This window comes from Cadophora gregata (genome assembly GCF_030347475.1).
Source record: "Cadophora gregata isolate MNR1 chromosome Unknown scaffold_1, whole genome shotgun sequence".
Classification (NCBI taxonomy): domain Eukaryota; kingdom Fungi; phylum Ascomycota; class Leotiomycetes; order Helotiales; family Ploettnerulaceae; genus Cadophora; species Cadophora gregata.
In genome coordinates this window covers 23,162-47,477 of record NW_026695924.1, presented here as the reverse complement: position 1 = coordinate 47,477, position 24,316 = coordinate 23,162, and the positions used below count along the sequence as shown (strand labels likewise).

Here is a 24,316-nt window from a genome sequence, read left to right as displayed (position 1 = left end):
TCCTTCACCCCCGACAAAGAAATACGCATAGAGACAGATTCTTCGGACTACGCTATTGGAGCCGTGCTCAGCCAGCCGGGCGAGGACGGAAGATAGCAACCAGTCGCTTACCATTCGCGGAAACTATCACCAGCAGAACTCAACTACGACATATACGACAAAGAGTTGCTGGCAATTGTGGACGCAGTACGCGAATGGAAGGTCTACCTCGAGGGCGCCGCCCACGAAGTACAGATCCTAACGGACCACAAGAATCTCATTTACTTTACAACGACCAAAGAATTGAACCGACGCCAGGTTCGATGGTATGAAACACTCTCTACCGTTAAACTTCGAATTTCTTATGTCAAGGGAACGGAAAACGCCAGAGCCGACGCTCTGAGCAGGAAACCAGAATATCTCGCAAACAAAACTCACGAATCCCACACCGTACTGCGGAAGGATGGTGATTCGCTAATAGTCAATCACCGACAGCTGGCCTCAACGGGCCAGGTCGCCGAGAAAATCTGGAGGGGCTATGCCAACGACCCGGTCATAGCCGAACAGAAGAAGCAGCTGGGCGAAGGATTCTCCTTCACCTCAGACGGCACGCTTCTGTACCAAGGACGAATCTATATACCCACTGGGGACAGGATTAAATTCGTCACGCACTGGCATGGGCTGCCCGCTCATGGACACCAGGGGGTAGCTAAGACACTGTCTAGGCTATCCAGGGAATACTACTTCCCAGGTATGAGGAAGGTAGTCAAAGACGTGGTAGCGTCGTGCGACACATGCATCCGGAACAAGGCATCACACCATGCTCCGTATGGGCTCATGAAGTCACCAACAACACCACCTCGCCCATGGAAATCAATCGCTTTGGATTTCGTGGTCGAGCTACCACCCTCGAAAGACCCAGTCACAGGAATCGTATACAACTCGATCTGTGTAATAACGGATAGGTTCACAAAGTACGCGTACATGGTACCAGTACTTGGAACACAGGACGCGCCCATGATGGCGCAGGTATTCCTCAGAACAATCTTCGCAAGCCACGGAATACCAGATGAGGTCATCTCAGACAGAGACAAGCTCTTCACCTCGAAGTTCTGGAAAACTCTCATCGCGCTCTTAGGAATGAAGCAGAAAATGTCAACCGCATTCCATCCTCAGACCGATGCACAGACAGAACGAATCAACCAGATAATGGAAACTTATCTTCGGTGTTATGTGAACTACAAGCAGGACGACTGGGTGCAACTACTTCCACTCGCTCAGTTTGCATATAACAGCGCGGATCAAGAGACCATTGGAGTATCGCCGTTCTACGCGAATTATGGGCACAATCCCACGGCATACAACCCACCAATAGCCGGTCAGGGTACCGCGCAAGAAGCCATACTACAGGCAGATGAGCTTAAACAGCTCCATGAAGAATTGTCAGCCGATATTCTCTTCATCGCGCAGAGATCTGCGATCTACTACAACAGAAAGCGTAGCATGGGACCAACGCTCAAGGAGGGGGATAAAGTCTACTTACTCAGAAAGAATATCACAACCAAGCGACCAAGTCACAAATTGGATCACAAGAAGCTAGGACCATTCAGGATTGCAAAAGTCAAGGGACCAGTCAATTTCCAGCTAGCTCTTCCAAGGACAATGAACATCCACCCGGTATTCCATATATCCCTCCTCGAACCAGCACCACCAGGAGCACCACCGGCTCCTGTCACCGAAATACAACCAATCAACCCGAACGCCGAGTACGAAGTAGAGACTATTCTCGACTGTCAGTATTCCCACGGCAAGGCAAAATATTTGATCAAGTGGAAAGGGTACCCACAATCGGAAAACACCTGGGAACCCAAGTCTAACCTCCACTGCTCGGGACTCCTCCAGCGGTACCATCGGGAGCATGGGGGACCGCGGCGGAGGGGGAAGGAAAAGAAAGCCCCAACCAGAAGGAGTCGGGCAACCCGGAAAAGGCTTGGGGATCAAGGGTAGGATCCTCGAGGAAGCGGGAGGCTTCCGCCAGGGAAGAAGCGGCTTCTTCCTGACGAGCGGCCTCCGCGCGTTCGGCAGCTTCAGCAGCGTCGAGTTCGTCGAGCGTCTCGACGCCTCGACGGATCATCTCTTTCTCGCGATCATCCAGGAAGCGCTGTTGCTTGCGAAGGCGGAGGATTTTCGCCATCGCCTCTTCCTCCTCGTCACGAAGTTTTTGGCGCTGGCGATCCAGCGAGGACCAGTCGCTCAAGGACGGGAGTTTCGAGGTGTAATTACAAGAGGAGCGCTTCTTGCGAACGCACTCCGAACAGCGAGTGGATTCCTTGGAATCCACCACACAGCGGCGCTTGTGAAGCCGACAAAAATCACAAGGAGACATTTCTTCTGCGTCTTGGGAACGATCGATTCGAAGGGCCAGGGCGATACGTTCAAGTTTCTTGCGGGTCGCCTCAGAGGTCATGATGGAAGAAGAAGACGGCCGTGGGCAGTCGTCGATATTTCCTTTGGCATACTTAAGCGTGGGGACCACGCTAGGCTAGGGAGGGGATAGTGTTACGGACGCTCCTGGGAGCCCGCTGGGTCCCAGGAGGAAATATCCTCAGAGCAGGCGTACTCCTGGGAGTCGGACGGCTCCTAGGAGTAAAGCTCACAGGAACCAATAAGGTCTAAGGAACATGTATCACATAGCATTACATTATAGTAGTATTGCAGGTCACGGTGATCTGGCAGCGGCCTTCCGCGGTCGGGTCACGTGACGGATCCCAGGGGATCCCAAGGGATCCAGTACGACTATGTCGTGAAGGATCCCAAGGGACCTGTGGGATCCAAGGAGAACGAAGGTTCTATATAAGACTGGCACGTCTGCCATTAGATAGGAGCTTCGTGCTCAACTTCAAATAGTATTCTGATACTTAGTAACTGTCTTCCCGTCTACGTGATACACCTACCTCTCGATCATCAGAGATCAACTGCAGCCTTCTGTATTTACAGCGAGTAAATACCGGACCGTTACAACTACTACGAATACAGTAGCTGTAAGGCATAGCACAGACAGCCCCTGCTATAGCAGGGCAGCAGGTAGGAGTTAATACTAGTGCTAATAATAGTGATAGTAATAATAGTAGTAGTAGAGTAGTAGTAGTAAGGGAGCTATAGTAGCCACGGGCCTATTTTATAAGTATCAGCGTAGTTCTAACGATTCCTTATAACGCTAACTACGTTAGAATCTTTAAATTAATAACTTATAATCTTCTTCTTTATTACGTGAGTAGTAGTAAGGTTAGAGGCGCGTAAGGCGCGGGCGGCGCGGGAGCTTTTAGCTATATTTACTAATATTACGTTAAAGTTATTATTTAAGGAAAGAGCGTTCAGGGGGACCTACCTAGTTTATATATTTAGAGCTACTAGGCGCTTAAGACCTAACGCTGTTAGTTAGTATTAACTCCTATTATAGTTCAGGTAGTATTATCTGTACTATTTACGTCGCTTCGCTTACTATTATAAAGCTAAGCGAGGGGGTATGTTATACACTTAACGCACCTGAGGTACTCCTTAAGGCGCTCTAGCTAACTAGAGGCTACTTATATAACTAGAACTCCTAGAGCTTCCTCTTATAGGGGAGCTCTAGAATACCTTAATAAATTAAGACTTTCACACTACATGAAGCTCCTCCCTACAGTACACGATAGAACTATAATAAGATAGCCTGTTATATTATTATAAGAAACAACGATATAGGGGAAGACGTCTATTACGCTGTTTCAGCTGAGATACAGAGAAAATAGAGTCGGGATATATACTATAGAGTTAAAGGTATATCAGTTGAATCTTACCTTCTACAATAGAATGACCTCTTCAAGCAAGGATAGTAAAAACAGAGCTTTAAACGCAGTGGAAAGAAGCATGTCGAGCCTACCTCGCCTGCTCTATAGCAACCAGTTCAGGCGCCTTAGATACACTTTCATCAGGCCGCCTTACCTACATAACCTCCACCTTCGTATCACTACGCACAGCCGTCTTATAGCTTATATAGATCAAATGCCGGTCCGTCTGGATACGCGTCTAGCCACGTATCGCATGTAAATCCCTACTAAAATCATATAGAAAGGCATGCCTAACACGTCGGGATTCAATCCTCTCCACTTCAGCCGACTTCTGATAGGGTCACATATCTTAAGGACTTCCGCGACTAGCTTGTGATACGTGATGACATAGGCCGTAGCGATCTAATTATAGAGGTATTTATATATATTCTTAATAGAGGCTACACGTTAGATCAGTGCTACCGAGCCATAGGCTTAATCCGCGCAGGAATTAAAGGGGGAATTACCTTATGGATTACTGAAAATATCTCGGAATTCAAGGCCCAAAAGAAGTAAAATACTGTCACTAGAGCAGCTCTTGCTCTTTAAAATCTACAGGCTAATCCCCTACCGATATATAGTAGTGAGGTCAGTAGAGGTAGAGATATTACTGATCTATTTAGTGATGATAGAGACTTTTTTAAGGAGGATTAGGGAAAGTTAAGTGAGTTGTTATATTAGATACTACAAATACGTTTCTTTTATTAGTGATTTATTATGATTTTTGATGTCTATAATGCTTTATTACTGTTCTTAACTGTCTTAACCTAAACTCTAAAAAAAACGTAATATAGTAAATTATTAAAGGAACTTCTTATTCTTAATAGCTTCACTTGTGCTACGGGCGGGTAGCTTAATATACTACTTTCTATACCTAATTAGGCTTAACTCCGTGTATCTTAGCGTGTCTAAAATATGCTCTTGCTTTCTGTGTAGCATTAGGACCAGTTCTAACACTTTCTACCGCCTAATTAAGGAAATCTTGATATGTGGTATACTTTGAACGCTCGTAACGATAGTAGCGACGAATAAAAGACTTAAGAACTGAAAAGCTCTCTTTGATAGGGTTGAAATCAGGAGAATATAGCGGAAGGAACCGTAGTAAGACTCCGTAGCGTCTAAAGGCCTCCCGAATCTCTTTGATATTAGAATGATAGATTGACGCGTTATCAAGTATTACTATAGAACAAGAAGCTAGAAAAGCGTTGTAAAGAGGTAAAACGTTATCGATTAAGAAGCTCTCGAAGATATCGCTAGTACAGGTTCCTTTAAAGGTCTGAAAGTATATATAGCTGTTAACTATATATGCAGGGAGAACAGAGACTCTAGTTCTGCTTACTAACTAACGTTTAACCTTAGCTCTCGCACTAAAGGCCGCACGACTATATTACCTATCTCTAGTTCGATCGTCTGAGCCTAACTCGTCGACGCAGATTATCTGGTCTACTGTAAACTCCTCTAATTGATATTACTATTCTCTCCGTAATTCCGTATCTTATTAAGCGGCTGCTACTTTCAGCTTCTTCCTTATCAGCTTAATTCGTTGTAGCATACGGTCTACCGTTGATATTGACACTTAAACGTCGTATTACTTATCAAGGAAAGACTGAATCTCGTCCAAATAGAGCTATAGTTACTTGTTAAGTAAGAGCTTAACTGCCCATTCCTCTTCAAAAGTAATAACACGTCGAGGACCACCGGAAAAAAGCTGTAGAGGTACGCCAGCAAGTACTCTAGTCTTATAGCGATATACAGTTGCAAGGGAGCAATAGAATCGTCGAGCAAGGTGTCGTAGATAAGGTAAAGTGAGTTCAATTCCCGGTTCCCTTAACGTATACTCTAAACACGCCACTTCAAGTGTTATTAGCCTTGCAGGCATTATAGCACTATAAAAATTTTATCAGTAGATAGCGCTAATATTAAGCTTCAATTTGAGCTACTCACAGTCTGTTTTAAAGGTATTTTAGTGATTACAGAGGTGGAGGCGTCAAATCGCGTTATACGTGGAGGGGGGGGGAACGCGATTTTGATGAGGCTCGCGTAAAGTCGTGGTTTCTAACTAGTTATGGGAACAGCTGTATAAGTATTCCTCGGCATTCCCCACATCTGGATGTGGCGAGGCTACGAGTAGCGAGGCTGAACGTCACGTCCAACAATACATCCTGTTCACAACTGACGCGACAAAATGGACGACGACGAATTCGGCGCTGACGCAGACTTCCTCGCAGCTCTAGCAGCATCAGTAAATCCAGCTCCATCTCGTATCCAACAACCTATCCCTCAACGACTCGACCGCGCCCCTCCACCTGCAACGACTAACTCCTCCGGCGCTTCTAAAGTAATACAGCCAACGCCTCAAGCTATAGCCTCGCGAACAACCGGGTCCTCGATCCTCGTCTCCCCTCGCCAGAAAGGCAATCCAATCCTCACGAACCTCCGCTCCTTCGCCTGGGAGTACTCTGATATCCCCGCGGATTACGTCCTCGGCGCCACGACCTGCGCCCTCTTCCTCTCTCTCAAATACCACCGCCTACACCCGGAGTACGTATACAACCGCATCAAAGGCTTGCAAGGGAGATACAATCTACGTGTTCTTCTCACACTTGTCGATATCGGGAATCACGAGGAGAGTCTGAAAGAGCTGTCCAAAACAAGTCTGGTTAACAATGTCACGGTGATATTATGTTGGAGCGCGACGGAGGCGGCTAGATATCTGGAACTATACAAGAGCTACGAGTTTGCGAATTCCAGTGCGATTAGAGGGACGGAGAGTAAAGGCTATGCGGAGAAGATGGTGGACTTTGTAACTGTGCCGAGGAGTATTAATAAAACGGATGCGGTCTCGCTAGTTAGTGCGTTTGGGAGTATCAGAAATGCGATCAATGCGAGGCCGGAGGAGGTTGCTATTATAGGCGGATGGGGTGAGAAGAAGGTCAGGAGGTGGTGCGCTGTTGTTGACGAGCCCTTTAGAGCAAGGAAAGCGACGAAGAAAGGCGCGGGGAGTACTGCCGGAGAAAGTATACTGGACAGAGCACTGCCGCTGAGTATAGTCCCTTTGAGGAGTATGCCCTCTGCCGGGGAAGATGCTACTCCTGGAACTGTGACGTCTCGAGTCATGCAGAAGAAGTCGCAGGAACTCCAGGGCTCAAGAACGACCCCCGGGTTAGCGGAACAGTTCCATCTCTGGGATCCAGAAGATGACGACGACGACGATGATGATGATGATGAGAATGAAGCTATGATAGCAGTGGCGGAAGAGGAAGAGAGGAGGCAGGTAGTAGAGAAGAAGAGATTACACGCGCAAAGAGACGAAGAGTTGAGCGGTGGTGTGGCAGCTGCACTAGCGAAGCTACGTCAGATTAATTGATATCGAAATGCAAGAAATCACACCATTATGCGCCTGGTACTTAAAAGGTCATGATAATCAGCTCGATCTGATGCCCTGCGGTGTGTTATTCCAGAGGTCCCTTGCATACCTCTCTCGCTTCCTGTGGTATTATGTGTCAGGTTGTGTGCTTTCCTGCAGACTCTCTATATCTAGATCGAAGTCTAACAGAATTAGACTAACTGTATAGTATCTAGGGGACACTTACAGGTGACATGATATCCTAAGGTCTTCGAACGAGCCTTACAAGCGGCATTGCAAGAAAATTATAGAGGTCTATATGGTCAGCCTATAAACGAGAAAGGTCTCAAGACACCTTCCTACCTTATATATCTAGGGAAATAGCTAAGAGTGTTCTCGAACGCTATCGTTATAACGTCAGCCTTATCCATGTGGTTAGTCTATCACAATTAGCTCAGTAAGTTGCTCAGCTAATAGCTAACTGATTAGCTGACCAGCCACTCTAAGTTTATCACACCTAGACCTAGCAGAATAATGTAAACAGAACAAGTGCAATTCATGTAATTCGGATCAGAAGATTCGTGATCTTATTCAATCATCTCTTATATTTATAAACCAACTAATCGCTGAAATGCGAGAAGTAAGAAGAAAAATTATCATAAGAAAAATCTCCCACCAAAAAGCCAACACCTATCTTTTTCTATACCCCAGATCCCCCAAGGTGTCCCCGCCACATATCCTTATTACCCAGGCCCTCTATCTAGAACCCTCACATACGGACTCGGGAAAAGACCTCTCTTCCCCATATACGTCCCGTGAAACCAATCATCATTCACATTCCTACACTCCCTAACCTCTGCCCCCTTCGGGAACATCAACTCATCATCTGCGCCAGCAGCAGGGTACCAGCTCCATTCCGCTACGCAAACCATGCCTACGCCTCCATCAGGCGGGAAGGTCGCGTCAAGTACTATATCAGGATAGTTAACAGGCGGGCTCTTTATCACGTCGCTAGTCACGAGCTTAACGTGCGTATCGTCGTTCTTAGTATGTGTTCCATGCCCCCAGCTCCATTTCTGGAGATCGCTAGCCTGGGTCGTGTCTTTGGGCACAAGGGCTTGTTCGTTCAGTCCGCTTCCGCCGACAAGACCTTGGACGATGACACGCCGCTGGCCGCCGTGGATATCTTCGAACCCGACAACAATCATACGGTGTCCTTGGAGACAGCGGCGCCAGCCATTGTGGCCATTCTCTGCACTGATGCGGCGAGACGTGACAACGAGTTTGGAGTAGCAAGTTGTACATATGTCGTAGTCGCCTGGGAAGGTGCCAGGAACACGGCTGATGCAGGAGAAGCAATGGTAGCGAGACTGGGATGGCTGGATCGGATATCTACAGATATCACATTTGGTTAAGAACGTGAGAGGTTTGAAATTGCCGAGATCCATGACACCAGGTCCAGTCAGGATAGATGCAGATACAGGCGTTTGCTGATCGTGCGTTAGTGACATAGGAGGAACGACCGATTCAGTAGGTTTGTAGGTCAGGGGTAAGAGGGGATGAGTGCAAGATTTGCCTTGATTAACACAAAGATTGCAGAAGCCCCAATCGCCTTCGTTGCAAATACCACAGAGCCAGTAGCACTCGTTTGCCCACGCTAGACAATTAGCACAGAAGCTGCCACTTTGAAGTCGTTTCTGTGGATCTTCGTTTGTGAGCGTCTTCCGACCTTCTGCTCCTCCCGGCGTTGACCTCGGTGGAATATATCGGCTTGCTATTAGCATGTGCGGCCTCTCAATCGGTTGTCCAGATTGAGACCTGATTTGCCACTTATCCCATGCCGACTGACCAAACCCAAACCAATGCAAACATCCAAGACCTGATCGGTAACATTCCAAGCAAATGTTGTACTCTCCATTTCGACAGATACCACAATTATAATGCAGCTCGTATTCGATGTGAGGCCTCGCACATCTATAACATGTCAAGGAAGGTTCTGGAAATAATTGCGACCGCGGTCTGGATCCAGTTGAGGAAGATGAATTTGGCCGAGAACCACTTTGCAAGGCATTAGCTTTGTCAGACAGTGACATTGCATGTGATGGATCTCGTGGAGATAGTGGTGCTGGCATTAAGCTCCGATCTGGGGAAGCCACCAAAGCAGCTGAAGGATCTGAGGCGGGAACAAATATCTCGGTAGGAGGAGCGCGATTTCTCCTTTCGGCAGGTAAGGAGTTTTCGAATCTTAGACTAGAGCAGAGTCTTGGACTTGAGTTTGGTGTTGATTGCGACGCTGGAACAGTTTGCCCTAGAACGGGTAATTCAGCGACTTGCTGCACTGATGGATCTGTACTACTCCTGGAAGCACCTGAAACAAGAGGCCGTGAAGCTGGCAAGTGGACAGACTGTGGCCGGGAACTCGCGTCTGATTGCGACCTAGTTGCGGTTCTGACCTGTGGCTCGGCAACTGGTACTAGAGTAGTCGTTGATCGTCGACTGCTACTGCTCCCAGTTCGCCTTCGCCTGTGTCTTCCCTCGTCACCAGATTGAACCTCTAGATGTGCTGCTTGTACCGCACTCATAGATTGAGGTGGTCGACTCGTATGTTCAGTACTCACTGCACTTGCTGATCTGGAGTGGGCTCTTCGTCTCCTTGAGGAACTTCTAGGTCCATCATCTCCGGAAGTCTCCCGAGAATCAGGAGCGGATCTGTTCTCCGGTCTTTGACTTCTTGAACTTGTAGCACTCCTCCTTTCCGCACCTTGTCTCCTCCTCTCGCTCTGTCTCCTCCTAAAAGCTTCCGCTATCCTCTCGCTGATTTGATCCTCTTGACTGACGTCGATATTCTCCAAATCTATGCCGTCCAATAACCCTTCCTCGCGGATCTGGCGCAAGATCTCTTCTTCCATTTCGCGAGAATCCACATCAGAGGAACTGATCAGTGACCGTAAAGAAGACTGATGTTCAATCTGCCGTGCAGCAGTACTCCGCCTTTCATGGCTCTGTCGTCTCCTGCGCTCCTCTGTAGATTCCGACCCAGCCTGTAATGACTCTGCACGTCTGCGCTCCGCCTCAGCTTCCCTCCTCTGCCGGCGCTCTCTTTCCCTCTCTCTATCCTCCGCAGTCCTCCCATCTCTACTCGCATCTCTGCTCGAAGGTGCCCTCTGTCTCCTAGCATCCTCTCTCCTCCTACGTTCCCGTCTGGCCGCTTCGCTCTCCACGCCTACCTCGACCAGACTCAGATCTCGCACTTCATTCATCAGTCTCCGATCCGCATCCTGAATCCTCCGCTCCCTCAACGACATCTCCCTAGCGTCCACTTTCGGTAGCACATTATCCCCAGGCGTATACTTAAGCTTCAACCCCTCCTTCTCCTCAGACGTCCTCCCCTTCTCCGGATTCGCAGCCACGAACATCTCGAGGAGGGTGGTAACGGTAGCATTGTGCCGTGTATCTCGCACTAGAGCACGGCATGAAGGGCAGGTATATGGTGTTGTTCCCGGAGGGAGAGAGTTCGGCGCATTGCGCGAGGAGGTGCGCTGGAATTGGAACCACTCTTTCAAGCAGGAGCCGCAAAAGGTATGCAGGCAGTCGAGGAGCGTGAGCGGTTGGTATAGCACTTCTGCGCAGATCTAGATTTGTCTCGACATTAGCAGAGCTTGAGTACAGCAATTACAAAAACATAGCACGAGATCAGGTTCTGGGTGTGGTGCAAAGCGTATCCCCGTCACGTTGAAGGATGGATGCGCTGGTGTGTCGGTCGGCTGGCGCATAAATGACAGAAGGGCAGGGAGCATTAGGGGCTAATTAATCACTTACAGAACAGGTCAACTCTTGCTCCAGGTCGAGCCCTCGGTTTTCCGACTCCATTACTGCGTACTTAGAGCCTCACGACGGCGGACGTGAAGTTAATCAGGGTGTGGGGTTGTATGTAGAAGTCAGCGTCTTTCATGGTTGCGCAGGGAAGATACTGTACTAACCTTATGTGTGGTGTTAGCTACGACACCCTGCAGGAAACGCCGTGTAGATCTACAGGCTGACCAAGTAAAGAATCTTCACGAAAATGACTTAAGGGGCGAATAAATTGTTTCTTCGTAATCTAGGTACTGAGGGGATTTGCGTTTGGGAAGCTGTTCATATCAGGATTTGGGGCATAGCAAAGCTACGCAATTTTTGCTACGTAACTTACAGTACCTATAGCCATCTTCTATTGTTCAGATGAGGCTCTCACGGGACGACAGCGGAAAGGGGACAGCACTAGGTAATATCAAGCTACTGTACTTATATAATATCTCGGGGAAGATGTTCACAAGGGTTCACCATGTTGGTGTCACTTCGAGCTTGGCGACGAACCCCTTGCGCAAAGTCGCTTTCCTACAATCAGCGCTCAGCGCTCTTTACGAGTTCGTGCAGATATTTTTGGATTATCACAGTACTTATATCCCCGGCAGTTCCGCGTGCCTTGTACAATAGTGTGGCAGAGTCCAGACTAAGACCAATTATTGACGCCTCTGCAGACTTCAAGACCGCTAGACCTGATGAGGGAGCACCGTCACTGTCTCGTTCCCTTTTAGTTGCGTATCCAAGGCGCCATGCCTCCAGACTCGTGTGCGAGATAATTACAATACTTATAACCATTGAGCTGAATCTCGAGATCGCTCCTTCACTCGCTCCTCTTTCTCTCCGACACACGCTTCACTCGTTCGCGATGCGTCTCTCCTCCACCCTCATTCTCGCAGCAGCGACTGCTATCTCTGCCCAGACAACTTATCGCACATCCTCAAAACGTGGGCTCGTATTCGTCCCTTCCAAATCGCCAAAATTACAACACGATAACCAGATATGGGTTGAACAAGGCAGCGATTTGACCTGGTACTACAATTATCAGCCTGAACCATCCACAGCGTACGCCAACCGGACACAAGAAGAATTCGAATTCGTACCTATGCTGTGGTCGACCGATACGAATTTTTACAACACGGTAAAGGGGCTTATCGATGGCGGGAGGAATATCACGCATGTCTTGGGATACAACGAGCCGGACGGAGAGTCGTCCACGGGAGGGAGTAGCATTGATCCCACGGTAGCCGCTACGAACTGGATATCTCAAATTGAACCTCTACGGAAGCTAGGCGTCAAAGTGGGTGCGCCGGCTGTGACGGGATCACCACGAGGATTTGTCTGGCTGGAAGATTTCTTCGCAGCCTGCACAAAACAGGGGACGAATTGCACTATTGATTTTATTCCTATCCATTGGTATGGAGATTTCGGTGGTTTGGCGAGCCATATGGGACAAGTTAATGCATCGTATGTTGAATCTTCCCCGGCTTGGTTGTCACTATGTCAACATAGCTACTAACTTGGTGTCTAGATACCCGAACGTGACCCAATGGATTACGGAGTATGCACTCAACGATCAACCGCTCGAACCCACGCAGGGCTTCTTCAACATGTCAGCCGAGTACTTCGACCGGCTGGATAGTGTTGGCCGGTACTCGTACTTTGGCAGTTTCCGCAGCGACGTCTCTAACGTCGGTCCTAACGCTGCTATGCTCACACAGAAGGGCGAGCTGACTGATATTGGGAGTTGGTATCTTGGTGGAGCGGCTACTAATAACATTCCCAAAGCCGGTAAGGATAATGCTGGCAGTAGAGGGACGGTGACTATGAGCTTGGTGGCTTTTTTATCTGTTGCGGTGGCGTTTATGGCTTTATGAGATGGGGAAATGGGAGGGAGTTGTTGGCGAGTTTAAAAGAGAGGGTATTTAGATTATTTCGTTGGAAGGGGTATACAATGTTAAGAAGGGATAATGACTACATGTTAGTCCGCAGATCTATATAATAGAAATGTAAGGGGCAATCAGAGGGGATAAGTAATCCTAGTTGAGGGACGGACCCCTTTCGGAGACTAGCCGGAGGCTGTTCAGGGAGTAGTATATATACTCTAACCCTTAGATACTCTTTATAATACACACTTTTAAACACTTTTAAACTGAACCTTTGATTTTAATATATATTAATATATACTTATTATTTGTTTACTAGTACGATACTAACAGCTACTAATAAATCTTTATTATGCCGTTATAAAAACAGCTCTGCTAGTTCTAGTCCTTATAAAATTCATATTTTCAAACCCCCTTCTCTACTGTAAAGCTGCAACGAGACATGGAAGTCTGATACTGATCTTGTTCCGGCAGCATTCAATGTAAGTGGGTTGAACATCTAAATCGAATATCATTATTATACCGTTATACGGTTTATACCTCTCGAACCAAACTGCTTTGTCTCAATCTGTCTCGACCTCATTCGATACATACATTTGCTCTTCACAGTTGACACTCATTAGATACCAATCATCTAATGTAATGTCAAATTTAGGTGATGCATATCACAGATCTCTTGTCGATGTATCAGGTATGGGGTAGCGAAAGGCAAATTTATTCGTATTCCTCGTCGAGTGGACTGACTGTTCTTCTAATCCGTCTCCGCCTCAGCTTAATCATAGACTCTATTTCCATCAACCCAATCTACCTAATCATCTCTTCCATCTACATCTTAGCACCACCCCTACTTCCCATAAACCCTCACCACCTCCTCATTCGCATGCACAACCGCCTCCCTCGCCCCCCTCCACACCTTCCTCTTTCCCCCCTCAAAAACCCTATACATAAACGGCGTCATAACCCCCCTCATCAACAACCCGCACAACCTCCTCTCCCTGACCCAAAACTTCCACCCCTCCCACCCATACCCCAACATCTCATCAACACGCGTCCCCGCCGCGCTATTCAGAAACGCAAACCACGGCCCGGGCCGCACGATTCCCGTATACACGCTATCGTCCCTCCCGAGGGCGCGTACCCATTCGTGGTGTTTGTCGATAGAGGCGTTCATGGTGGAGAGGGATGGGAGGGGTGAGTTGCCGTTCCAGATTTGAGGGAGGGCCATGCCGACGAGGTCGGAGATGGTGATGGCGCCGTCGGCGAGGGCGATGTAGTTTATTATCGCTAGGGAGTCTGCGTATTTTGGTGGGAAGATATTTTGATATAAGCGAGCGAGAGGAGTGGCGTTTATACCCGCCGTGTTACCTTTCTCTGAATCGAGAGGATTGAAGTCAGGCGTGATAGAGAAGTCGGGTTGATACCCTGTACAGAGGATCACGGTATCGATTTCTAAGGTTGTGCCGTCTAGAAGCTCGACTTTGTCCTCGCTGATGAATCGTTTCAGGCCGTGGACGGATGTTGCTTCTTTGGCCCAGAGACTGTCGACTAGACCGTCGCATATTACGGGCTGGTGGTTGGCGAGTGAGGGGGCGGGGGAGAGGCGCCAGGCGGGGTCGAGCTTGAATGCTTGTTTGGAGTAGCGCTCGATTGTCCAGTCGAAGAGGAAGCGAGCGACTGAGGTGAGGTAGCGATCTAAGACGAATTTGATGACGTTCTTTTGGCGGGTGACGACGAGGTCTAGAGGGGCGCCGTCGACGATTCGAGGGAGCTGGGTGGGTTAGTTGCCTAGTTCTTGGAATGGAGTGGGGATTGACTTACAATCTTCACACCTCCGCGATGGGAGAGGTAGATATCTTTGGCGTGGCCGATGAGTTGGGTTGTTGTGTCGCATCCACTGTTACCGATGCCGACTACTAACACTCTTTTCCCCTTGAAGTCGGATGGTCTGTCACTGGTTCAGCCAGTGAGACTTGGTAGAGGAGAAAAAGGACGTACCTCTTGTAACGTTGCACGTGTAGAATCTCTCCTTTGAATTTCTCCTCGCCTCCAAACTTGGGAATGATTGCCTTTGTAGAAAGTCCACTACAGATAGCAACTTTATCGAAATCGTTGGTTACTTCCTTCCGGGCACGGCTAGTGCAGACTTGCCATTTCGTGTCGTCGGCATTGCGCTTGATCCAGTTGACGGATGTGCTAAACTGTATGTGCCGATTCAGATCAAAGTGAGAGGCGTAGGATTTGATGTATTCGCATGTCTGAGCTGAGGTGAGATGTGATGGGAGATCTGTATATAAATGAGAAGTTGACGACGAAGTAAGGGGGAGGTAATGACGTACGATCCGGTATTGGGAAATCTGTGAAAGAATTCTGTGTATTTCAGTCAATATTTTTTCTGATTTGATGGGTGATGAGGAAACACCTGCACCATATTTGCTGACATTGGATACAGTCTCTAGGTATATAATATCAGTTCGCTGTATAAATGTTGATCACGGGACGGTTGTCTAACCTGGTAAAGTCGACGTCGTCAAGGGATCTTCAGAATATGCCCAAACTCCTCCAGCACTATCTCGTTTCTCAAATCCTGTGACTTTGAAGCCTTCCTCTTTCAAGTTCTTCAATACAGCCAGTCCTGCAGGACCTATCATGTATGTATTGTCAGCAAGCTCTCATCTGCTTACGCCAAGAGCGGTTTTTATCCAGCAGTGCTGGACTTACCTGCGCCGATTACAGCTACAGTGATATTCTCCATGATGTGAGAGAAATAGACTTTCTCATCACTGGACCAGGCTTGAGAATATATAAGTTGGATCGGATTTACGATTCTTGATTCAAGATGATGAGATGAGATGATAGCCTATGCACTCGGTCGGACATGATGCAACTACAGCCCCTCTGCCGTAAGCCATTTAGGCGACGAATGCAAATCCCCCTGACAACATGCTAGTCCTCGATTGGGTCTCGAAGCGAAACCTTTTCTCAAGGCTCCAACCTCAACTGCACATGTCCGCAAAAATCTACGGACCATGAGGTAGCAGTGGATTCAAACAAGCAATATCTTTCATCAATAACCAAGTTTACAATCAAAATCAAATTAAAGGCCGTCAACTCTCGAACTCGCTCAGGCAAGCTTTTCCAATGCCGTTCCAAATGCTCGCCACCACACGGCACAAAATCGCCGTATCCCTCGGCCTGCGACATAAACGCCGATTGCCTTCCTTGCCCCCAGAACTCATCTCTAAGATCATACTTTTCACGCTTATCAGTCCAGATCCACTGTAATTACTTATCGCCACGGGAACAGTCCCCAGAAACAAGAAACGGCTGACTAAACCGCATCTGAACGACATGGCGCTCGCGAAGGACTTCTTCAGTCTCTGCCTCGTATCGACATTTTTCTGTACCGAAGCAAAGAAGTCTTTCTTCTCAAGCAATTACTGGCAGTTGGAAATACGGTTGTACGTACCAACTCCTAAGCCTAGGCATTTTTTGCTTGACGGAAGTCGGCGCGGCAGAGTACTGTATGGTCTGCTGCTAGTCTTGGTTTACATCTTCGAAAGGCCTGAGCCAAAGCCTATGAGATTCGATACAAACGTGGATGCTCTGAACATCCTGGGACAAGAAGCGTTGGGAATGATAAGTAATGTGAAGCTGGTGGTGGCTAGGTATGATCGCATGAGGCCTCATTTGGATTTCCTGAATGCTACCATGGAGGCGTTGACGGGTGAGGGAAGACTGCAGAGGTTGGTGGTGCAGTTTCTCGCGTATCAAGGGAGGGATAGAAATGTGGGGTGTGTTAGATACATGGGGTATGATATGTGGCATTATTTGGAGCGGATGGGGCTGGATGAGGACGGGTCGAGGAAAGAGGATCTGTCTCCTGGGATGTACGAGTTTTGGAAGGAGATGGTGGAGGTACTGGGGTGTATGGGTAAGGTTGGGCCGGTGAAGGAGGTGATTGTTTGTGGGTGTGTTACTGATGAGTACTCAAATTGGCTGGAGAATGTGATGAAGGAAGGAGTAAAAGGTGGAGAGGAAAAGGTAGTTGATAAAGATTTGGAAGGGAGGAAGATGGAAAGGCTGCTATTAAGTTCGGAAAATCTTTATCGCTGATTATATGTTCAGGCTTTTTATCACCATCAAATGCTTCACGAATGGTTAATTATCCCCTAAGCTGCCATTAACACAGTTTTGCAGGACAGAGTGCTGAAGCGAGGCGCTAAAGTACTAGTAACTGCCTGAATTACAGGGCACAAGCGCTACGCTATGCCCCTAGAGAAATGTGTGTTCCGAACGGCAGCTTAGGGGATAGTTCAGGTTTGGTCTAAATCAGAGCATCAAACTAAAAATACACTTACTGTACGTCCTTTTACTAAATAATTTAAAGATTCCTGAGACGCAAAGCATCATCCTAGAAGAGAAATAAGGTAGCGCTGCCAACCTTTACGGTAACCGTGGCGCTGCCATCAGGATTGGGATTTCCACAGGCTTCGCTCCAGTGGACCTTACAGCGTGCTTCAGGAAGACGCACGGACCAACCCAATCCTGATGGCAGCGCCACGGACAAATCGCCCCCGATATCTTGGCAAAAACATGTGAAGGCCTGCTGACTTAGCTGTTCAGCCAATAAGAGATCTACAATTGTGATACCTCTATATCCCCACCTAGAAGCTGCTGAATCCATGCCTCGAGGTCCATTCCATCTTTACTTTACATGCGTTGTCTTTCTCTCCTTCTCACCACTTTGACAACTGTGGATTGCTTTATCTTTTATGCTTATACTTCACGGTCGTCCTTGCAGAAGTTTCAATTGAGACGAACATTGTTCTGTTCAAGATTACCAAGGGAAAGGGTTCAGGCTTAGACTTCACTTCACGAAGGATATTGCGGCAGGTATTGTTACCTCTTGATTACCGCGGCCGTAACAACTATAGAAACACACGACAAGAGACGGATGTTCGCTGAAGTAGCACGAAACTACAGGAAGCCTATGACTCAGGATATATTGTCTATGACTTCGCCTTGACAGCCTATTATCGAAAGTCCTTGCACAGAGCCAAAGCACCGTGGTGAAGGAAAGCAAACATTAGAAGGACTAACAGTCTCATAATACGATACGACTCTCAAAATGTCCTCCTCACAACCACAAATCTACCGCCCTAAACCCCGCCGTCCCTTCGCCCCCTTCGACCAAACCTCCACACCACAAGAACCTCCCTCTCCTTCGCTCGCCCCTTTAGAACCGCCTTCACGAACCCACTCCTTCCTCAACCTCACCTCCTCGACCCTCCTAGGCATATACTCACCTACCGGCTACCAAGCGGACGACATCTCCTCCACACCATGGGGGACAGGCGCGCAGACCCCACGAACACCGTCATTCTCAGCGCCAGGCTCAACACGTCCAAGATCGAAATCGCAGGCTCATCTCCAGCCTTCACAATCCGCGACGTCGAATGTGTTCGCACTAGGGTTGAGGGGTATACTGCTCTTTGGTATGGGTATGGGATATGGACTTCTAGTACGTCATCTCCATGACGACAGGCAACTGGCGCCGTTCCAGGTAGAAGGCATCATCAAGCCGCGGAACGACTGGCGATACCTTGTGTTTTGGGGCGTGGCAGGCGTCTTACTGGGAAGCTTGATGCCGTGGGTCGATACGCTCTTCTTGGAGTCTGGAGAGGAGGCACTTTCTAGTCCTGGAGAGGCAGAAGGGCAGGAAGAGGGTGGGGAGAGCGGCATCTTCGGAGCGGACTGGACGCCGGTTGTTAGGAGTGTGGGTGCCTTTGTGGGCATTGCTTATGCTATTGTATGTGACCTTGTCCGTTCCTTTTCCTCTTCTCAGCCTTCCTGCGTCCTTTGCATGGGAAAGTCACGGTAAAGACAGAATGCTAACTGTGCATAGCGCAAACTCCCATGGGCATCAACCCTCCAAGCCTCTCTCACACTCGCCCTCGTCAATCCAGTCCTCTGGTACTTAATCGACCGATCCAAACCCGGCTTCCTCCTCTCCGCGTTCGTCGGTGCAACCGGCACAGCTCTCCTCCTTGCCTCGAATCCCGATATGATGCCCTCCCCGGCCTTTGCCAGTATGCCTAAGAGCTCCAAGAATTCCACCTCGTCGAAATATCTAAGCAGTCTGGGTGGCGAGCTAGGACTAGGCGGTATTAGGAGGGAGACTATCGAGGGCGGGATTTGGATTCTCAGCGTACTGTTTTGTAGTTGTGTCTGTTTTGGTAATATCGGGAGGAGGCTTGCTCTAAGCGGGAGGGGTCGTGTAGCAAGAGGGAGATAGATAGCATCTGGACTGCATAGACGGGCGAGTGGATAGATGGATCACCATAAGAATCATGTGCTCGCCTTTCTTTGTTACACATTGAAATGAAGTTTGGAGGTTTGCATGAACCGGCTTGGATTAGGTTTGGGTTGCGTGAGAGAGAAGGCTAGCGGTTTTGGATATACCAGCTACAGTCCGTAATGTCTTTAGTAGAGCAACATTAGGTGTTTCGATATCGTGAGTGTATAAATAGGAGGGCAAAATGGACGCTTTCTACTTCTTGAAATTGGAGCTGCCACTTATAGTGAACATTCCGACATTTAAGGTCTCGCTTTGTGGGTACCTGCTTTAGAGTGTGGACTCTGCTATATCTATCCTAGTAGGTATCTTAGGCAGTTTTACAAAAATCCTTCGACCATCCGTGTTCGTAGCTGTTCCGCCGTGCGAAGCTGTGTATTCTCCATGTTGATTCTCAAAAGCCCTAATTTACTGTCGCTTAATGTGAGCCGTGCTCTACTAGGTGTGTACAGCCTCTTACAGGGTCTCTAATAGACTCTTGCCCTTTATCGCACTGTTCTATGAGTCTAACATAGAGTAAAATCAATGATTCCTTGCTCTCGCCTGCCTTCGGAAGTGTGATCCATGCTAATTTGTCCCTCGCGGCAGACCAGACACTTGTAGGCTCCTGTGAGCGAATTGTAAACCAGGCGTGAATAGATGCCTCGTCTTGCAAAGCCGTTGTCCCAGTCGTTCAGTGGATATAACTACTACAGCGGAGGAGAGAAGACAGTAGATCCAACTCTTATGTCCTTATCCGGCCTTACTAACGACATCACAAAGCTTCGGCACTCTCCAAGATCCCCAAAGCTCGTCCAATAAGATGTACACTCCCTGTGATAAAGACATGCACCTCCCCTTTCTCCTGGCTCAGATCTCGCACACAAGTGAACGCTTCCTCTACACTACGCAGAACATGTATCGTAGATAGCGAGGACGTATCGAGTTCTTTCCACTTCTCGGCGAACGTCTTCTGCATTGTGAGGCCTGCTACAGCTGAAGAGTCGGCAGAGAGGTTGACATGGTCTATTGGGTTTAGTGGATCCTCAAAATTGGATTTGGGAGGAGAAATCATACCTTTCTTTAAAGCTTGAGCGGGTGGCACAGTAGGGCAGAAGATAACGTGGTCGAATGTAACGGTGTTGTGGGATTTAATGGCATCGTATAGCCCGGTCAACAGCCCAAGAGATTCCCGATGGCCTTGTTGGTTGAAGATGAGGATTCGAGGCCTAGGCCTGGATATGCTGTCAGCGGATTTTGATTTAGAGTTAGCAAAGGAGATGTATACCTCTGAACGCATTCATCACTAAACCACTTTGTTGCAACGATGATACTGTCTGCTGTATGAGCGCCATCTAGATACCATGTGATGTCACCATCGACCTTGGTTTCGCATCTTCCTCTGCAGACCACTTGTTCAAGCCCATCAATAAAAGCGCTCGGTAACACTGTTAGATCAGGTTTGAAATCCGGATCTAGAGTCTTGAGCAAAGACTCCGTAAGAGCGATCGCAAGACTCGCGTTCGATTTCTGGAACAGAGCATCTGGTCGGATTCTAACCCCCTCTAGCCGAGAATCCAGATCAACAACACTGAAAGACTTAACACCTTTCTCAGTGGCCCTTTTTTCGACAACTTCCAAAGCTGCTGGCAGTTGTGGCACCGTGAAAGACGGAACGTCCTTCTTTTGTATCCCAGCCTTATGCCACGCAATCTTATCAATCGTGTCACCAAGTACAGGCGTATGGTCAATCCCTAGGGTTGAAATTCCCGTCACAGCTGGACGGTCCACAACATTTGTAGAATCATACTCACCACCAATACCTACCTCATAGATCGCAGCATCGACTTTCTCCTGCAGGAAGACATGATAGCTCATCAGATTCAGATACCGGAAATACAATGGCTTCTCTAAGGGGACATCAGACTCTGCAGTAGCAGCTTCTAGCCTGTCCCAGACTTCGAAAAAGTACTTTGCAAAGAGAGAGGCTGAGATTGGGGCTGAGTTGATGCGGATTCGTTCTCGGACGGCAATGAGGTGGGGTGAGGTGAAGAGCCCGATGTTTTGGGGTATAGCATGTGACTTGCGATATTGTGATAGTATAGAGTCAACGTAGGCGCATGTTGACCCTTTACCTTTGGTACCGGCAACGTGGACTATGTTTAACTTGTCTAGATCGCTTTGCTGGATTCGATATTAGCAGTTTCTGTAGTGATTGAGAGGTCCTCGTACTGAATACCCGATTATCGTGAGACATTTTCTGATTTCTTGATTCGCGCTTTCATCAAGTAAAATTTTGGCGTCCCAACGCTTCTTGAGCTTCTCATATGGCGTCTGAAGGGTATTAAGAAGGCTTATGGCGTCCTGTTCATAGTTAGAAAGAGATTTGAGGCTGGATCAGGGCCATACACACATCATAAAATCTGGTGGCCGTCATACATCTGGCTGAGGACGTGAATGTCCGACATCTTGATTGGTATAAGAATAGTCTTCTCATATTCCACAACTGGAAGTTGAATTGTGTGAGCCGCATAATAATACACTATCACACCACTATTAAAGCATGGCCGTTACTCATGTGCTCAGATAACAAACAACCGGTAAAGAAACTCGCCCATTGGTGATAGACAGAGGATGCGAGTGCTAAGGCGTGTATTACGCTAACCGTACCCCTTAGCGGCTGGGCGTGGGAGGGACCGCTGTGATACTGTACTGTACAGTACCTCGCGGAGTCGCGAACTGAAGTCAACAAGAACATTGATTTCTGTACTACCGCCAACACGTCGGTCCACTGCAAACAAGGAGGGCTGCGATGGCCAGCTTCCTTCTCCTCCCCTCTTCTCTTCGCCATGTTTCCTTCTTCCATCCTCGGGCTTGTCCCCTCCTCAAGCTTCGCTTCTCATCAACAGCTCACATGGCAGAGCAGCGAACGTACGCGGAAGCTATCAAGCTCCTCGACTCTCTGCAATCGAACAGGGCAGTTGTCTCCTCGATATCAAGTACACCGTCAGATATGAACCTCAATGCCATTCCAGAGATGCTGGAATGGACGCGCAAGGCGGGGTACCAGCCCAAAGATCTAGCTGCGCGGGGATTGAAGTACATACACGTCGCGGGGACAAAGGGGAAGGGCAGCGTATCTGTGATGGTAGAAAATATACTGCTGCAATACTGGAGATCGAAAAGCAGACCTGAAGCTCTGGGAAGGATTGGGTTATACACCTCGCCACATCTGATTCACGTTCGAGAGAGGATAAGGATTGATGGATTACCAATATCTGAAGCACTGTTCACGCGGTATTTCTACGAATTGTGGGATCGCTTTTCTCTCGCGGAAGAGGGTCCTGATTCAGAGACTAAACCTGGGTATTTCCGGTACCTGACTCTCCTGGCTTTTCATACTTTCATACAAGAGGGTGTAGGGACAGCCATTATAGAGTGTGGCATTGGTGGGGAGTATGATAGTACTAATATCCTGCCGCAAGAAGCTGTTACCGCGTGCGCTGTTACGTCGTTGGGAATTGATCATAAGGGGATGCTTGGGGAGACGGTTGAGGAAATTGCCTGGCATAAAGGTGGGATTATGAAGGCTGGAGTGCCGGCCTTTTCGTCTGAGCAGATTCCTGAAGCACAAGCTGTACTAGAAGAGCGAGCTAGTGAGAAAGGGGTGGAATTTACTGTGGTCGAGAGATCATCCGCTCTTGAAGATCTCAAGCTGGGCTTGGAAGGGGATTTCCAGAAAGACAACGCAAGTCTAGCTATTACAGTTGCAGCTTTACATCTAAAGACTTTAGGGGTGACAGAGGTCACTACCTCAACAGAACTTCCCGAACAGTTCATCACCGGCCTAGAGACAGTACGCTGGCCAGCACGCTGCCAGTACCTCATCGACGGCACGACAGAATGGCTCATTGACGGTGCTCACACGCTCGAAAGCATCGCCTCGACTGCAGCCTGGTTCCTAGAGAAGCACACATCCGCGTTCGTCTCACCTCGCCCACCAACCGCCACGATGCTTATCTTTAACCAACAGGACCGCGATGCGCGCGCCTTGGTCACGAAACTTGTTACCACCATACGGAATAGCGTCGTACATGAGAAATCGATCCGACCCCGGCATTTGAAAGGGAGGATTTTCACTTATGCGGCATTTTGTACGAATCAGCCGTTCAAGGTGCCCGAGGAGAGCAAAGAGGTGGAGAAAGTGGATGTGACATTGCAGGAGCACTTAGCGAGAGTATATATGTCAATTGATAGCAACCCGCTCAACATGGTGTATGTTAGTGCTGAAGAGGCAGTAGACCTGGCCTATAAAGTGTCTGAAGGGGATGAGAGGGTGCTGGTTCTTGTTACAGGGAGCTTGCACCTTGCTGGGGCGGTGTTGGAGGTTCTTGAGAAGAAGAGGGGGATAAAGGTAGTGAACGGTGAGTGATATAGATAATGTCAGGGACCGTGGTGAAGCAGGAGAGCGGATTTGTATTGTTTTGAGATACCCAATATTTGATATATATTTGCAATTCTATTTCTTGATTAAGCGTCAATGCGAAGCAGAAAGAGTCATGTGGACTATCCATGCTCCACTTTGTCTGCCTTGTTTTGGAACCGAGCTGTTATTTATTCGGATGATACATCGTTTCCTCATCATCTCTTTTATCTAGTATTGGTAGACCTGAGAAGTTTCTCACTGATATCCCCTAAGTCTTTTCTCTAGCGCTCGTCAGCTCATATTCCCTTCGACCATATACTATTCACATCACTGATCAACTATAACCAGTTCATTGCAGTATTGATTGAAAGGTTATATCCTCGATAGTATTATCTATCCATGACTACTCAACTCTCTCCATTCTCAATCGCCCCCTCTCCATCAAAGCTGCCAGCCAAAGTTGACTCTCTATTCAACTCCAGAAGAAAAGAGATAGCAGCGAATTACAATCCAAGCATATATGGACAAGGTCAATGTCCAGAGCTCAACACATAAACTTCACTTCAATCCAACACAGCCAACTCCATCCAGAGAAACGCCGAAAATATACAGCCCAGTAAGCATGCAAGTAAAACG

At 48.1% G+C, this 24,316-nt stretch overlaps 8 protein-coding genes across 10 annotated transcripts; 5 read left to right on the top strand and 3 right to left on the bottom strand.

Moving 5' to 3' along the window:
• Positions 1-6,033: 6,033 nt before the first annotated feature.
• RAD10 (ssDNA endonuclease and repair protein rad10) lies at positions 6,034-7,215 on the top strand (the record flags this gene model as incomplete). Its single annotated transcript, XM_058493147.1, has 1 exon — positions 6,034-7,215. One exon carries the CDS (start codon positions 6,034-6,036, stop codon positions 7,213-7,215), a length of 1,182 nt encoding a protein of 393 aa, XP_058363347.1.
• A 722-nt stretch (positions 7,216-7,937) lies between these two features.
• On the bottom strand, positions 7,938-11,064 carry ONS95_000011 (uncharacterized protein; the record flags this gene model as incomplete). Its single annotated transcript, XM_058493146.1, has 2 exons — positions 7,938-10,826; positions 11,014-11,064. 2 exons carry the CDS (start codon positions 11,062-11,064, stop codon positions 7,938-7,940), a joined length of 2,940 nt encoding a protein of 979 aa, XP_058363346.1.
• Positions 11,065-11,496: 432 nt separating this feature from the next.
• Positions 11,497-12,911, top strand: ONS95_000010 (uncharacterized protein; the record flags this gene model as incomplete). Its single annotated transcript, XM_058493145.1, has 3 exons — positions 11,497-11,626; positions 11,712-12,501; positions 12,566-12,911. 3 exons carry the CDS (start codon positions 11,497-11,499, stop codon positions 12,909-12,911), a joined length of 1,266 nt encoding a protein of 421 aa, XP_058363345.1.
• A 670-nt stretch (positions 12,912-13,581) lies between these two features.
• Positions 13,582-15,759, bottom strand: ONS95_000009 (uncharacterized protein). 2 transcript variants are annotated; one of them, XM_058493144.1, is made up of 7 exons: positions 15,639-15,759; positions 15,430-15,561; positions 15,340-15,372; positions 15,257-15,287; positions 14,916-15,204; positions 14,739-14,865; positions 13,582-14,688 (listed from the first exon to the last, which is right to left on the bottom strand). In XM_058493144.1, the coding sequence occupies exons 3-7, from the start codon at positions 15,358-15,360 to the stop codon at positions 13,765-13,767; spliced, it is 1,392 nt and encodes a 463-aa protein (XP_058363344.1). In that variant the 5' UTR covers positions 15,361-15,372; positions 15,430-15,561; positions 15,639-15,759; the 3' UTR covers positions 13,582-13,764. The 2 variants fall into 2 exon arrangements, with proteins under 2 accessions (XP_058363344.1, XP_058363343.1); XM_058493143.1 differs by having other exon boundaries at positions 15,344-15,372.
• A 509-nt stretch (positions 15,760-16,268) lies between these two features.
• On the top strand, positions 16,269-17,033 carry ONS95_000008 (uncharacterized protein; the record flags this gene model as incomplete). The annotated part of the gene is made up of 1 exon (XM_058493142.1): positions 16,269-17,033. The coding sequence occupies one exon, from the start codon at positions 16,269-16,271 to the stop codon at positions 17,031-17,033; it is 765 nt and encodes a 254-aa protein (XP_058363342.1).
• Positions 17,034-17,612: 579 nt separating this feature from the next.
• Positions 17,613-19,215, top strand: ONS95_000007 (uncharacterized protein; the record flags this gene model as incomplete). The annotated part of the gene is made up of 2 exons (XM_058493141.1): positions 17,613-18,729; positions 18,826-19,215. Exons 1-2 carry the CDS (start codon positions 18,049-18,051, stop codon positions 19,213-19,215), a joined length of 1,071 nt encoding a protein of 356 aa, XP_058363341.1. The 5' UTR covers positions 17,613-18,048.
• Positions 19,216-19,277: 62 nt separating this feature from the next.
• Positions 19,278-21,840, bottom strand: MET7_3 (Folylpolyglutamate synthetase). The gene is made up of 7 exons (XM_058493140.1): positions 21,668-21,840; positions 21,487-21,618; positions 20,543-21,438; positions 20,332-20,489; positions 19,736-20,280; positions 19,545-19,686; positions 19,278-19,489 (listed from the first exon to the last, which is right to left on the bottom strand). Exons 1-5 carry the CDS (start codon positions 21,785-21,787, stop codon positions 20,030-20,032), a joined length of 1,557 nt encoding a protein of 518 aa, XP_058363340.1. The 5' UTR covers positions 21,788-21,840; the 3' UTR covers positions 19,278-19,489; positions 19,545-19,686; positions 19,736-20,029.
• A 26-nt stretch (positions 21,841-21,866) lies between these two features.
• MET7_1 (Folylpolyglutamate synthetase) lies at positions 21,867-24,066 on the top strand. 2 transcript variants are annotated; one of them, XM_058493139.1, is made up of 2 exons: positions 21,867-23,002; positions 23,049-24,066. In XM_058493139.1, the coding sequence occupies exons 1-2, from the start codon at positions 22,067-22,069 to the stop codon at positions 23,052-23,054; spliced, it is 942 nt and encodes a 313-aa protein (XP_058363339.1). In that variant the 5' UTR covers positions 21,867-22,066; the 3' UTR covers positions 23,055-24,066. The 2 variants fall into 2 exon arrangements, with proteins under 2 accessions (XP_058363339.1, XP_058363338.1); XM_058493138.1 differs by having other exon boundaries at positions 21,867-23,235; positions 23,288-24,066.
• The last annotated feature ends 250 nt before the right edge of the window (positions 24,067-24,316 follow it).